The sequence below is a fragment of the Dermacentor albipictus genome, chromosome 5, assembly GCF_038994185.2.
Source record: "Dermacentor albipictus isolate Rhodes 1998 colony chromosome 5, USDA_Dalb.pri_finalv2, whole genome shotgun sequence".
Classification (NCBI taxonomy): Eukaryota; Metazoa; Arthropoda; class Arachnida; order Ixodida; family Ixodidae; genus Dermacentor; species Dermacentor albipictus.
The window spans coordinates 105,600,419-105,615,957 of record NC_091825.1 but is presented as its reverse complement, the minus strand read 5'-3'; the positions used below and the strand labels follow the sequence as shown (position 1 = coordinate 105,615,957).

Below are 15,539 nucleotides of genomic sequence, written 5' to 3'. Positions count from 1 at the left end.
GCACTTTCGGTGCTCATTACGCCTTGATCAAACAGCACAAGCAGCATATATGATGCTTTTACTAAAGGTTGTACTATAAATGTATTCTAAGCTGTCCAAACTTTTTTACTTATGAAGTAAATCAGGATCACTGTGTCTTGATCTTCGCTTTTTTATTTAGCTAACGCTTTGAAGCAGAGTGTTTCTCGTGTTTCTGACTGTAAATTTTCTCTTTGTGGTCGCTATTTGATTATTTTTTGGTCAAATTGCTCGTAGATGTGCTCAGTTGCAATAAATTCCTTGTTGCTGCACACAAGGCTTTGAATATGGACATTCTGGACCTAGTAATAGCTTGTAGCAAAGATGTATTATAGCTAGTCACTCTCTTATTCTGCGGATTGTCATGAAACATCCAGCTTCGTACATTCGGGTGTACTTGGTGTAGCCACTATCATCCACACTTTGGTGCACCGTGGCTTTATGGTGTAATTTTGCCTGTAAGTTGAGGTGGATGCGTGTAGATAAAGTGTGGAAAACCACATTGCCAGGAAGCGATGCCATTCCCTTTGTCACTGTGTAACTTACTCCTGCCGACATTCCTGGGTTGAATTCTTTTCTTGGAGGTTAGCTATACAACTCTGGTGGAAGAGTGAATTTTTTCATCCTTGAGGAAAGCCATGCATCACAATGGGTCAGCAACACAGGCAGTCTTAATATAGCAGTGGTTCCTGGACATGGTCGCACAGATTCATTCCATTCCTTAACATGTCAGTCACTATTTTTGCAGTGAACTAGTGCATACATCTTCCCTCTACCTTTCCACATTTTGCAGAATGAATGGAGCACAGTATGTTAGCGAAAATCGACTTGCATTTCAGACAGCTGACTGTACAGTAGCAGGGCAGAGACGGTAATAGTTTTGTATTCCTGAGCTTTCGCTTAGGCAACGTGTGGCGTGCTGCCGAAGGTGCCAACTCGTTTCTCTAGAATCAACTACTGTGTGGAAAGGATCCGTAACCTGCACCTCGACTGCACTATTCAATTTTAATAATTTTTAAGGCAGGTTATACATGCAAAAATACGGTAGTTAGGTTGAGAACTCCTCAGGTTCATCAGGGCTTTTCTCTCAACCCTCTCTACTTATTTTGTATAAATGGAAGACAAATAAAATTTGATCTGATTTGAAAAGACTGGGGAGGTTGGGGGGTTCTTGGTTAGTTTTGACCACGCTGAGCTCTTTAATGTTTTGTTTGTTCTACCTCAGTCAAGTGTGCAGCACCGATCCTCATTGTCCAAAGCTGAAATTTAAAGTTTGCACTGAATTGCATTGCAAGTTTACAGTGAACTTGTGAAACAGACATTGGTAAATTGTTGACATAACCTCTGTGTGAGAAAAAAAAAAAAAAAAAATCACAGACGATTACAATACTCCCTAATGTGAAATTTGAGCACAACTCTATACATGTTCATTTTGCAATATATTGAGGCAAAGAATTTGAGAGAGACATGCAGCAGAGTCGGCAATAGATGAAAATCTGATCTGCGGGTCAAGCGCGTCTGCTTTTTTTTACATGACTCGTCGAAGGTTCCAGTGTAATCACTGACTGGTGCTGCTTGGCTTCCAGAAAGTACTACACAATCTGTGTCGTGCATATGATTAGATTAAGCAATCACAAACCATGACAATTTAAACAAGTGCAAACAAGACCAAACCAAACAAGCGCGAGTGAGTGCTGATACGAGGAGACGCTTGTTCAAAACTAGCGATCCGGCTAAGACCAGATACGAGTATGTATCTGGTTTCAGTTGGCACGTCACTGAAGGGGCCGCTCTTATTGGTGTTTGCAGCTCGCTTCTTTCATCTGCTGCTTCACATTTGCTCTTTTATTGTTCACTCTTGTGCTCGTTCACTCGGTTGCGCCGCCGACGCTTGCTGCAGGAATGGGCCATTAAGGGCTGTGCTCCAAAATTTTCCTAGAGCCAGTGCTACTTCAAAACCCATCAAGCTCTGTTTTAGTGTAGGCAAAACTCTCATTGCAGTCTTCATTGTTCTCTAGCTCATCATGTGGGTGTTCAGTGTCATCAACTTTGGCAGGTGTCAAAACTAAGCTAGGCTTCTGCATTGGTGCTTTTCTCCTGGCATGTGAAACACTCCTGAAGCACATTAGCAGTTGATGGCAGCATCATAATGTTTTTAAACTATAGTACTTCCAGTCTAACCACTGGCTAAGAACTCTAGTTAGAATTTCAAATTCTATGTTTAATATTTCAAATTTGACATGAGGAGCTTTCGCCTCTAGAAAAGTTCAATTTCTCAAGATGTTAAGATGAAGTCAAATTGAAAATTGGAATAATGTTTGATTGATGTATGCCAACTGTATTTCATCTTAGTTTTCTGTGCCTTCATGCATGAATTGTCTCCAATTTCGTAACCATGTTCATAGATACGTGGGGGTGTAGATACTTGTGATACTGCAATGAAATAATGCTTTCAAAGGACACTAAAGGCAAGTGTTCAGTAAAGCTACAGTGATAGAATGATACACAAAAACATCTAAGGCTTCAATATTATTGAGAATGGAGCTTTAGTAAGCGAGAAATGGACATAAATGTGAGACACAATTTGCGACTACTTCGACATTGTAGTGTTAGCCAGAGGGTGTAGCAACTCTTCATTATAATTTAGTCACTAGTATACTCGCTCTGATAATAAAAAAATAATTCTTTGCATTATAAGGTGGAAGAAAATGCTACTTGCCCAGTCATGTTCGATTCTGCGGATGGTCGAAAGGTTGTTATTGCTCAACCCTGTGCTGTCTGTGCTTTTGTGTTTTGGTAGTTTCTGTACTTATCTGCACTTGTTTTAATACCTCGCAAAGCTAACACTAAAGAGTCGACCATATGCACACGATATTCAGTGATGCAACAGGCATACCCTATATAGCGTTGTTGCATCTTTCTGTGGGACTATGTACAGTCGCGGACAGAATATTATGGACCATGAAATCTAAGAAAAAGCTGAATATTTCCGCAACCTCACAAGGCAATCTGGTATTTCCATTTTGGACCTCGACTAGAATATGCTAACAACGTTGTCGTGGGCAGTTTTACTGGTTACTGCTACAGGCTGATCGATAATTTAATGTTTTCGGAAATCCCATGGTCCATTTTATTCTGTCCGCGACTGTACATGAGTGCAGTTATGGGCGGGGGGGGGGGGGGGAAGGAAGGGAGGAGAGAGGGAGAGAAAAAAGTAGCAATAAACTTCTATTGTTGTCTGAATGAATACAATTGTAAATACATTGAGATTCTCAAACATGTTGCGAGGCCAACGTTTTAACCAAAGGGTACTAGGCATAGGTTTAATATGCCATAGTAGCTTGTAAAAAAGCATTCCATGCTGCAAGTGTTAAATTCTGTGGCCCCATCTGATAGCTAGAAATCAACACTTTTGCGACTCTATGGGCTCCAAGACTGCATGTATGCGATCTCAGATACATTGTACATTAAAACAAAGTGAAGGCTCATTTTACCATTTATTTATTTCTTGCTGTCACGGAGGAGAGAAAGTAGCAACAAAAATTCGAATCAAAGCGGGCGCACTGGTTGCTGTCGTGTTGTTACGCAATCACGTGGTAAAGGGCGGGCCTTTGTGTGGATTTCTGGGCGACAAGAATGATTTCTGCTAGCAGCAGAAAATGCCACATCCATGTGATGTGTTAGGATCGGGTTGGCTGTGTCATTAATTTTCTGGGCGTGCTGTCGCACTATAGTACTAGATAGAACCGCAGTGCTGGCTGTCTGGCAGCATTTCACTCATGGATGCAACAAAGGGTGGTGATGGCGTATACAGCATCACGCCTCCTCACTCATGGTGGGTGATCTGCATTCCGCTTGAGGAATGCGGACCCTTAAGATGCAAATTTCTCTTAAACTAAGTGTTTTCTTGGCACGAAACATGCACTTCATGGTTTCTGGAAGGTAATTTAGCAGTCCATGTTGACATATCTGCCTTCAGTGTCCCTTTAAGAGAAAGTTGCATTGTCTGGTTTTGTAAAGCAGTGTTATCTAGCTTCGAAGAGTCTTTATTTCTTGGTTCTTGTAAAAAAATTATTCTGGCGATGCAAATAGAGTGCATGTTTTTGGAAGTGCAGCTAATTAAAACTTTTCCGGAACTGCTATAGTTGCTTGACGCGCGTTTCTTAAACAGTATGTGGATGCTGTTTTAGCTGTGAGGCCTTTCGTAAGTGCACCACGACCCTCTGGTAAGCCAACACGTGATATTTCTATTTTGAAATTTTGGGGGATCAGCGCTCATTGCCATGTTTATACAAGGCATGCATGGCCATGGTTTTCATCCTAGCTTTTTCGTATTATATTTCTTTCTTTGGTTCAATTTTTGCTCTGCACGTTTACAACTTTGAGCTTATGTATACCGACAATTAATCAAGATCAGTTCCAAGGACTAAACTGCCTCTAAATGTTTCATATCACATTGGTAGGCTGTATGATGTCATGTTTACAAGCATTAAAGAGATACTAAAGTGAAAGGTTGAGCCTTGTTGATAAATTACCCATCAATACCTTAAAAAAAAGTGTTAGAAGAGGCTTGGTTAGCCAGTAAGGAATGCAAAAATTAAAGGTGACTGGTGCCGCGGCCTTGGGAGTTTCCGCACCAGCTTGTCATAACGTCATGGATTTTGATGTCATTTGCTCGGGTCAAGTTACTTTTTTATTTTCAGTTTAGATTGACTGTATAATGTTCGAAATTAGCTGAAGACTGACTTGACAAATGTCAAGAACTTTCACTGTGCCACTGTGCCCCCCCTCACATGTCCTATGTCCTGCACTGGAGCTCAAGCATATATCTGCATTTAACCTTCATTTTCTCTTCTGCGAATCAAATTCATAGCATGAAATTAACGAAGATAGAGTTTAAAAGTATACTTTATCAGTGTAAACTGATTTAGTCTTCTTCCTTCAGTGTCCCTTTAACTAGGGGTGTGCAAATATCAAAATTTTCTAATGCGAATTGAATATGTACTTAGCATCGAATATCGAATCGAATGTCAAATAATGATATGCATGTGCATTTATTAGCAAATTGGTTTAACATGCTGGAAAATTGCAATTACATTGTCATCAGTAAAAAAATTATACTAGTAAGCCGTTATACTAAAAGATTGTGTATTTGGCTCGTGTTAGCTTTGGAAAATTGGGTAATTTCCGCTAGTTGTCCGTTCTCGCCAGCCGATGCCTTACTATACCACATCAATTTCCCTTAAGCTCAGGGGCATTTGACCCTGTCCCAGCCGTTGCTCATCCCATTTGCTGTCAAGCAATAAGCTCAGGATCAGGGGTGGAACCTGCAAAAGAGTGCACTCTCGCGGTTTACAAACCCGTGTCCCTTGCCACTAAGGGGCTGGCTTTCCTGCAATGCTTAGATTCCAGTGGCCGAGCGTGTTTGACAGGTGAAATTTTGCCCGCAGCATGAAATTATCGCAAAATTCAGCACAAAAGCAGACACACTTTCTTAAATCGGATAGAAATAAACGGCAAGAACCATGTTTGCTCCTGCACAGCCAGCAATATACTCAGTTTCGAATATTCATATCGAATCGAATATTCGAAAATTGTCGAATACCTGTTTTTCAAACCGAGTACGAGTATTAAAAGTATAATATTTGATAATGTTCGAAATTTTCGAATATTCGCCCACCAGTACTTTTAACCCTGTCAGGGTTTTTGCCATAAATGTACGGTGCCAATCTTATGTTTGATATGTTGTGCCTGCTGGATACCACTGGTTGTTTAGAGGTGCTGCGATCTCTATGGAAATGCCCAAAGTGATTTGAAATTGCGTTCCCGCTCACCGGGGCATATAACTTGGCTTGTTTACTTCCAAGCGATCGCTTACATGGTCGCGATCACGTAGTCTGCTACCTCCAAGGCGTGCACGAAGGAGATGCTGTAGTTTGTTATTGCAGCCACTATTGTCTTTCTGGTAGCTTAGACATAGCCTTGTGCAGCTGACGTTCAGAGGTACTAAAAAGTTTTCTTTTTCTTTGCCTTTGGTTGCGGTTTGCGCATTCCTGTGCGCTGGAGTATGCGCAGTTGTGATTTCGATATGGCTGCGCACAGTGCCTCTTCTCGTGGAGGCTACTCAAGCGTTTCTTGTTCTGACTCATTTCTGACGGGTTTCTTATTCTGATGAAACATGTTTTTGGGACAACAAATTGATAGCCATAAATTTTTCTAGACTACTTTCGCAATGTCTTACTGTATGGTGTATTTGCCTGTATACTGTATGTGTGAGTGTGAGTAAAACATTTTTAGACGAAATAGTGCTTGCAATAGTTTTTGCTGTATTCATGAGTTTATCATTTCCTACTGCTGGAAACTGCAATAAATAAAAATAAAATTGAGCACTTGGGTAGGATTGTTGCGAAAAAATTCTACCCTCAAGGGGTCGAAGGGCCCTTCACTAGGTTTGGCCTTAAACATACAAGCACAGCACATGCTTCACGTTCTGACGACCTTGTCTGCAAAGTACTGCAGCGCTGTGCTACGTGAAAATGGCTGACATTTCCAACTAAACACCACACGTGCTTCCTCTCGAAGTGGTGCTTCCAGCCAAAGAGTTGGAGGTAACACGCAAAAATCTAATGTAATGTAAAACGCAGCCCTAGCAATGTCACTCATCAAGGCACGTTACTTCGTTAATTCGTCCAGTGTGTAAAACAAAACTGGTGCCGGGAATGCGTTGTGCCGAAAAAAAAAAAAAAAAAAAGATGGGGCTTGTCACCTGAACCGGACACGGTCCCTCAGCTATGGTGATAGAAAAGGTAGGAAAGGAATGTCGCTTGTGGACACTACTCGAAGCAGAGGGAGTGAGCGTCTCTGTTGGCAGTTGCTCTTCCTTCCAGGCAGTATGGTAACAAACAATTCAATTTCTTTTATCCCCTCCACTAACCTGATTCAGAAAATTATTTCGGTAGAACAAGCCCTAACAGCGTAACTTTCAGCGTATAACTAACTAAACATTAGTTGAGTGCTTGGCTCTCTTTTGCGTACTTTTATTAGACGTGATAAGGACACAATGAACTCATTTGTTACAGTTTGATTGTAATGTGAGTTGAACTGTTAAGGGTTAATGGTAGAGAGAGAAAAATAAACAGCAAAATGCTCATAATGTTCCTCTATTTGTGCAATGACATGACAGAAATAATGCATTTCCTACTGCCCCCATGTTTCGTTGCTTGATTGTGGCGTTTATGTATGATGTGTAGTGTGCTCACCATGCTGTCTTTCTCTGCAGGAGACCAAGACCGGGACAGGGATAGGGACCGTGATCGCGACAGCATGTTTAGGGTCCGTGAACGCCACTACTCTGGCTCTCGGCGATGGTTGGAGTCAGCCCTGCGTGACAGCAGCTCGGATCTTGCTGATGCCAAGAAAATGAGCCCGCTTTGGCTTTCAGAGGAGCCAGAGTACTGGCCTGACAAGGCAAGTAAAGATAAGTTCTGGTTGTCTTGTTGCAGTGATATATCTGTCAACGCACCTTAATGTTTCATCAGATCTACGAATTTTGGCTCATTTTACAATTTTGTGAATGTTGCATTTGGTTTTACAAAAAAATTGTTTGCGAATATGGCCTGCTTGTCGGTCTCGCAACTAGGAATTCAGATGAAAACGCAGGAGAGGCACCTGCTTCAAGCAAGTTTACGCTGACAACTTTCTGACAGGGGAGATGGACAACAGGAAAGTTGCTGAAAAAGTCACTGATCTAAAAACAATGTCACCTGTCAATATTTGCTGAGCCACATTTGTGATTGCTCATGTGCTGCAATTAAAAGGGTAATAAAGTGCATGTGTATCCCTGGCAAGGCAGGTGTCCAAGGCAAGCTTTAAAAGAAAATTCGCTGTTCATTCCTCGCCTGCTCGGTGTCTGGTTTGCACAATTTCATGAATTTGAACGTTTGCAGGCTGGCATGTATGCGGTACATTTTAACGCAAAGCTTTCTTTGTCTTTTTGGAGCTCCTTGCGAGCTGCTGCTAGCTGCTGTCTTGCCAAGTAGACACAAGCCCACTACCGCTCTGCCAACTATGATATTACTCACTAGGCCGCCGTCTTTTAATCTTGCCAAACCTAGGGCCCTCTAGATGGTGCCACAAAGCACTTGCAGCTTACCGCTCTTCATCATTTGCCCCTCACCCTTTTTTTTTTTTGCAGTTGCTGGTTGTGTTGCCGATAAAATACAAGCCCACTACCCATAGTCATACTAGTATCTGCTACCACACTCACAAATTGTCTCTAAACAAGAGCTGTGTTCCTCGAACAAACGCAGCACTTAAACCGATTCCTGCAGTGCGTGGTATCGGCATATTCTTTTGGTCTTTGGCAGTTATGACAAGTGTTACTTGCACATATTTCGCTATTCATTCTCGATGGGATGCGAGGTTTGATGGGACTGTTTACTTCTCTTCCAGGGCACCAAATTTGTGCACATTGTGGCTCTCTACTCTGAGCTTGTGGCCCTGAGTTCCACAGGACAGCTGCATCAGTGGAAGTGGAGTGAGCCAGAACCTTACAAGAATAGTGAGGTTCGTACCCTATCTATGGAGGCCAAGTATAAGAAGCTATTAGCATTTGAAGTAGCTTTCGTAAGAGATGAGATTAAATGATGCAGTAAACTTGCGGCAGGTCACTTCAACTTATTACAAAGCATCAGTAAGTTGACCAATATCCGGAGAACGTGTTTGTCCATGCATGAAGTAAGACTTGGTTTATTTTGCCATAGAATGCATACGAAAGTTGGCTGGGCATCCGCTGCTCATCCTTGCATGCAAGAATTGTTAAAACCGGTAATGCTACAAGCGAGTTCGACTGTACCTTGTCTTATTGAAATGTTTGTATGTTTGACCCCTTGGCTTTTTTCGTGCAAACCGGTTATAATAATTATCGATTATAACTATACCATTTCCCTGGCACTTGAATATAGTCATTATGTAGGTTTGACTGTAGATGCATGGATTTTTTTTTAATGGTTGACATTATTTGAATGGCAATAATCTGATGTGGTAACAAATGCCTGAGGTGATGCATGGTAAAACCTGCACAACAGCTAAGGCAGGCTATTCTGAGCCACAAAAGGCCAGTCAAGCAGCCCCAGGACAACGTACCAGTAGCACGTAGGTTGACAAATGCATTTTCCACATGTAGCAACCAGGTGTCCACCACCCAAAGACTCTTTCCTTGGGCTTGGTGGGAGATCGGTGTGTTCTGGTGGAGGCACGGTGTGTGCGAGCCACGGTGGTGACCGAGTCTGGACGTGTGGCCACTTGGCTGGACGACTCGCTGGCTGCTGTGGCTCCCAAGCTTGAGCAGCCCGCACAGAGCTTTCCAGAGTTCCAGCAGGATCCTGTGGTGGCGCTCCACGTCTGTTCCCTCTACTCGTGCGTGAGGCTGCAGTCGGGTGCTCTCTACTGGTGGTGAGTACAATCCTCCCCTTCTGCACAGAAAACTACTGTACTTATTCGAATCTAGGCCGATAGTTTTTTTTTCAAATAATCATATCCTAAACTCTAGGGTTGGCTTAAATTCGAGGATTTAAAAAGAATGTGCCGATTTTTTAGCAAAGCTGTTAAGGGCCACTTTCCTCAAGATCGTGCCCGTGCGTTAACAAAACTATCGTCGTCAGGATTGGCTCCAGCATTATCTTCTTCCTCAGCTGGCTCATTGGCGCTCTCGGTGCTACCGCGTGAACAGGCTCGTGCTAGTTCTCCCGTGTTTGTTGTTGTCATTAATTAATTCATTAGTTAAGAAACACAGACATAACTAATTTTACAGTGAACCTGTTAAGGGCTAGTTCCCCCAGGATCATGTCTGTGCGTAGACGCGAATGTGTGGGCTGATTCCGAAGATATTGCAATACTGGGCCGACCCGCAGTGGAGCTGAAGCAGATGTTAGGCACTCCATACTTAGGCCAATCCCGAAGGCAGTACAATACCGGGCCGACCTGCAGCAGAGGTGAAGCAGGCGTTAAGCAATCCCCATATATGCGCCGATCCCAAAGGTAGTGCAGTGCCAGGTTAACCCGCGGCGGAGGTGCAGTTGGCCATTAAAGGGGGATGTGGCAATTGAAATGGTCAAAATCTTCGATTTTATGATTTATATTTTTTTTCGAGATCCTCAGATCTTCTTTTACCTCGTGATCAAATATTATAGCAAAATATGCAGTAGAAATAAAAAAACAACACTTTCCTAGAGCACCGTCATCAAAAATTGCGAAAAAATCGGGCTTTGGAAGGCGCTGTCGCACTGCAGATAGCTCGGCTATCCGATGATGCAGCGCCGCCATCTTGATATCATCGTAAAGAGGAGAGATCGGAGCTAGAGATAGCTGCAGCGCTGTATTTCTCCACTGAAAAATAAAACCAGCAAACGTGACTGAAAAAGAGGTAAAAGCGGCATCGTGATTGGGCGCAGTAGTCACATGGGGAACATGGAGCACTCGAAAGAGCGTAGGTTAGGGCATGTTGGTATTCCATAACTGAGGTTTTTTAGCGCACGAAAAGGGACGAAAGACAGTGGCATCTGTCTGTCGTCATCTGTCGTGTCGGCGTCTTGCCACCGTCTTTCGTCCCTTCCTGTGCGCTAAATAACCTCAGTTATGGAGCACTCCTATTGGCTGTTGTACTTTTGAATAGCCCGTGAAACACACTCGCATGCATTGGCACAGCAATGCCTTGCGCGTTCCGTTTATTGTGCTTGACCATCGTGGCAGCTGAACTACCCTAATGTTAGGGTAGTTGTTAAGCAAGTTCCGAACGACCCACGTGTACGGAAAACGACAATAGGCGTGGAAGAGAAGGCGAAAACTACCCGCAGGAGCGGATGCCACCGCCCGTGTCGACAAGGTACGACCGGTGCACGTGGGTGATCGGGAAAGCGCGTCTGCGTGCAGTGCTGACAACGCGACCGTGGGCTGTGTTGACGACCCGACCGCGTGCTGTGGTGATAACGCGACCACGTGTGCTGGTGACGACGCGACCGTGGACTGTGGTGACAACGCGCCCGTGTGCGGTGGTGAAGGCGCATCCGCGTCTGGTCGTGACAGCAATGTGTCATCGGCGAGAGCAGACGTCGTGTCAAATATTCAGCTGCGGATTTCAGCTCCAATTCTCACAAATGAAGAGATTGTGAAACGAGCAGAGACAAGAGCAGATGTTTTCAATGTGCTGTCATCTACCTCTGCAACAAAGAGGAAATTTCCGCTTTTGAAAGAAGGAGAGTGCGCCGACGATGTGGTTCCCGAGTCATCATTTTTCATTTCATATAAAGCACTCTAAGACGAGCTGCTCTCTGCAGCAAGCTGCAATCAGTGCGGGAAAAGACCAATTCGTGTTGAAACTGGGCCATGTCTTGGGCTTGCGACTAAAATGGAGCTGTTGTGTGACGACTGTGGGGTGATAAGCAAAAGGCGGTCATCCCCAAGATGTGCTGGCACTCAGAAGATCAACTACTTTTGAAGTGAACGTTCGTGCACTGAGAGTTGTGCAGTCAGTAGGCAAAAAGCAAGTCACATTGAATGAGGTCTTCTCCCACATGGACATTTCCCATCGAGGACTGCATCACAAATCCTATGCAAGGCTGCACCATAGGCATAGTCAACCTGCTACTGCCTCAGCAGCCATGACAATAGAGCCTGAAATTGCACAGAAGGTGCGCAAGATCTACAGGGAACTTGGATGCGCCCTGGGCAACGTTGATGTGATCTATGATGGCACTTGGATGACAAGGGGCCACACATGTCACATTGCTGTTGCCTGTGTTATTGAATTATTTTCTGGCCTTGTCTTGGACCACTGTGTCCTCTCCAATTATTGCCATGGATGTTCTCTTGGCCCCAAGCCTGCAGACAGTATTTATTCAGAGTGGCATGAAGAACACCGACCGTAATGCCAAACAAACGCCAAGGCAAGTGCAGGGCAAATGGAAATAATTGCGGCAAAAACCATGTTTCAGCGTTCTCTTCAGAAACACCAGCTCTGTTACACAAATGTCCTTTGTGATGGGGATAGCCGCACTTATATTGCCCTCAGTGAAAAGGTGTATGGTTTCATACCCATACACAAACAAGAGTGTGTGAATCATGTGAAAAAAAAAAGAATGGGAACTGCTTTGCACAACTTTGTTGAGAAAAACAAGAGCAAGGACCGTGAGCTCAGCATGAGTGGAAAGGGCTGCCAAACGCAGGATTTAATTTTAAAACTCACAAATTATTATGGCTTAGCCATAAAAAGTCGCCCAAATGATGTGCCTGCTATGGAAAAGCCATCATGGCTACTTTTCACGATATAACATCGACCAATGGTGAGCCGCATCACGAGCACTGTCCCACTGGCGTTGAACCCTTGGTGCAAGTTTAATTCTGCGGTGGCCTCAGGTCAACCAGCCCCTGCACACAAGCTACAGCTTCCTGCACATGTTTGAGCAGCACTCCTGCCTATATATAAGCATTTATCTGCAAGAGAACTCCTTGAAAGATGCCAGCAAGGCAAAACACAGAATGCCATCTAGTCGCTGAACAATGTCATTTGGTCACTACAATAAAAAAAATCGGTTTGCTTCACTCCTGATTGTTGAAAGTGCTGTGGCAGATGCAGTTTGCCGTTTCAATGCTTGGATGAAAAAGCACTGCAAACAGTTACGTCGAAACTGGGATACAGTCCATAATGTTCACTACAGCGGGCTGCTGAAAAGGATGCACGATATATCAAAAAGGCAACGAAGGCAAACGAAGCTGCTGTAAAGAAGCGAAAAATTACCTCAAAATGTAAGGAAAATGTGTCCTCATTGGCAAAGTACTACATTCCAGGTGGGTTTTAGGTGCTCAAAGTAAATATTTTGATGTTTCCAGCAAATAAAACTTTGAGCTCCATTTTCACAGCTTTCATTTCTTGTGCAGTTGCTTTCAGTCATCCCAATGCAATTTCACAACAAATGAAGACAGAATCATTCTGTCTTTTGCACTTAGATCGTGAAGCATTGACGAATACAATAAAGCTGTCCATTTTCATCTGCACCTCATAAAAATATTTATAATGGGCTTTTTGCAAAGGTCATCAGTAAGACAATATGCACAGAAAAGTTCAAAAAAAGCTTTTGTGCTTATTTTTGCATTTAAAAACTAAACCAATAGCTTTATTGCACATAATGGGCTTTTTTGAAAATGATAGTATAAATATCTTGACAGACTTATGTGTAATTAATTAATTTGGGGATGACCATTAGAGGATGTCAAGTGTTCTAACTCAAGAACTATGATAGATAGCTCAAAACTGATTTCAGTTATGGTATCAGCATAACAATTTTCGTAACATAACAACATAACATAACATAACAACAAATTTCGTCAATTTATTCCCATAAACAAAAAAAAAAAAGTTTCATTGCCACGTTCCCTCTTAAAGGGCCCCGAAACGGTTCAGACAAATTTTGCGGATCCGTAAGGCACAGCTAAAATTAATAATTTGCACCACAATATGTTTGAAGCGTCTCATATTAAGAGAGCTACAGACGATTACGAGTTACGCTCCTCCATGGCCATGCATTTCCTCCTCAACTCGTTCGCCGAGTTATTGGGGCTAAGCTCTCCACCTTCACTAACTGCGTCATGATTGCACATCGTGTCGTCTACTTCCGGTTGTCTAGGAGCAAGTACGCGAAGCCTCTCCAACTTCACCGCCAGCTGCTTGGCAGTAGACGCCAAGCGAGAGCTATTGAAGCACTGTGCGTTGCAAGCATTCTGTTGCAGCGCTGAGTGTGTCTGGTATTCCAGTAACCACAGGTGAGCTGGGTGTTTCGACGAATGGGTGGAGGCATAAACTCAAGCTGATGGAGGAGCTTTGGTGTAGACGTACGTGAGTGGCCTGATCAGTCTGCAGGGTCAAGCCACCTGGTGGCGCAGAGCTTAACCAGCCAAAGAAAGAGCTAATATTGCTCTAAGCTAGTGTAAAACTTTATAAACATTTACAAAAACAATGTGTTCACGATTACGCTCCTGTGAAAAATTTATACCAGTAGCAAAGAATACACTTCGTTACTGCTACTGTGTTTGGTTGAGCTCTGTGCCACCAGGTGGCTGCACCAAGCAGACTGTTCGCATTTGCGCCTCTGCTCATTTTGTGAAATGGCACGGTCAAACAGCCAGGCCCAGCCTGCTTGCGCTTGCATTTAGCCGAGTACTGGACACGCGAAACACTATTGTGGTAGTAATCCTCTGGCTTAAAGTGACGGCCGCAAAAGAGCAAATCCTGGCGCCGATCGAATACCGATAGTCTGTTGCGCTGCAGCCACTCCGCTCGTCTGCTGCCTTGCAGAGGGACACGATGTTGCAGCTTGACATATTGCCAATTGCTACGTTTGCAGCCCACAACGCAACAAAGGCAAATCGTGGTGCTCGTGAAAAGACCGAGATCACTGACTGCAAAGCTCTTGTCAACACGGGGCACCTTGTAACACAAGCGGATCACACTTGCTCTGTGCCGGAGGTGCTTAAGTATAGTGAAAAATTGTTCTTGTGCATTATCTTTCTATTACTTTCTTTTTATAGAAACAAATCAACTAGCATTCCAACTATTACGAACAACATTAATTCACCATAAAATTGGAAAAATTCATGACGGGCCCTGGACAGCCAGTCGGACAGCTCGCCCTACCAGCGTCATTAGAGCAATTTACGTCCAATGGTTAGGGGTGGCTGAAAATTCAGCTGAATGGTGTGCTGCAATCGGCAGCGATGTACATTTTTAAAACCCTATAATTAATTCCACGCTTTACGCGGAGCACTTAGATGCGTCGATTAATGATCAGAAGAACCTACTCTACTGACTCAGTATGTTTGTACAAAATAAGTCAAAATCGTTTTAGGGTCCCTTAAGGGGCCGACATACACAGCTTCGCTGGTCATCCTTCTTCGCAGAGTGGAAGGGCACTTAACTTTTAAACTGGAAATGGTAAATGTGGGGCATAGCTAGGACAATCTAGAAAAGTCAGTATTAAGCTGCTACTAGCCGCGCCAGTAGCCAATTGAAGTACATGAGTGATGTCGCCGTTCTGACGTGTGTCATATCAACGTGCTGCGTGGCGTTATCATAATGGCACGAAACAAGCGACGCCACATTAGTGCCACTTTCAAAGGAAAAGTTATTTTAGCCACAAAGGCATCGTCAAACGTTTAAGCTGGAGGGCACTCCAGCATTGATGAGAAAAACATTTGTCGTTGAAGGTGGCAATGGCAGACGCTTTTTGCATGTGCCGCAATGAGGAGATGACAGCTCTAAGGAAGATATGGCGCGTTTATAGTCCGACGTTATGGATGCATGGGTGAGTGTTGCTCACCACCGGGAGCGTCGCAGCGCATTGGCTGTGTCTGGTTACGTTGGCTGCGCCACTGCATCAAACCATCGGACGAACTATAGATGCTGTTGTTCTTGCCGTGACGTAACGTGTGTTCGCGCTCACAAGCGATGACGTAGAATGAGCTCGGCATGT

At 43.7% G+C, this 15,539-nt stretch overlaps 1 protein-coding gene across 11 annotated transcripts in view; it reads left to right on the top strand.

Annotated features, from left to right (window-relative positions):
- hyd (E3 ubiquitin-protein ligase hyd) overlaps window positions 1-15,539 on the top strand; it is a 149,105-nt gene that overhangs the window by 18,773 nt on the left and 114,793 nt on the right. For 8 of the 11 annotated variants that reach the window (XM_065437004.2, XM_065436999.2, XM_065437001.2 and 5 more), the window contains exons 8-11: window positions 4,209-4,244; window positions 7,298-7,485; window positions 8,470-8,583; window positions 9,203-9,471. In XM_065437004.2, coding sequence (XP_065293076.1) covers window positions 4,209-4,244; window positions 7,298-7,485; window positions 8,470-8,583; window positions 9,203-9,471 — 607 coding nt within the window. The remainder of the gene's footprint in view (window positions 1-4,208; window positions 4,245-7,297; window positions 7,486-8,469; window positions 8,584-9,202; window positions 9,472-15,539) is intronic. The other 3 variants (XM_065437002.2, XM_065437007.2, XM_065437006.2) reach the window with 1 other exon arrangement.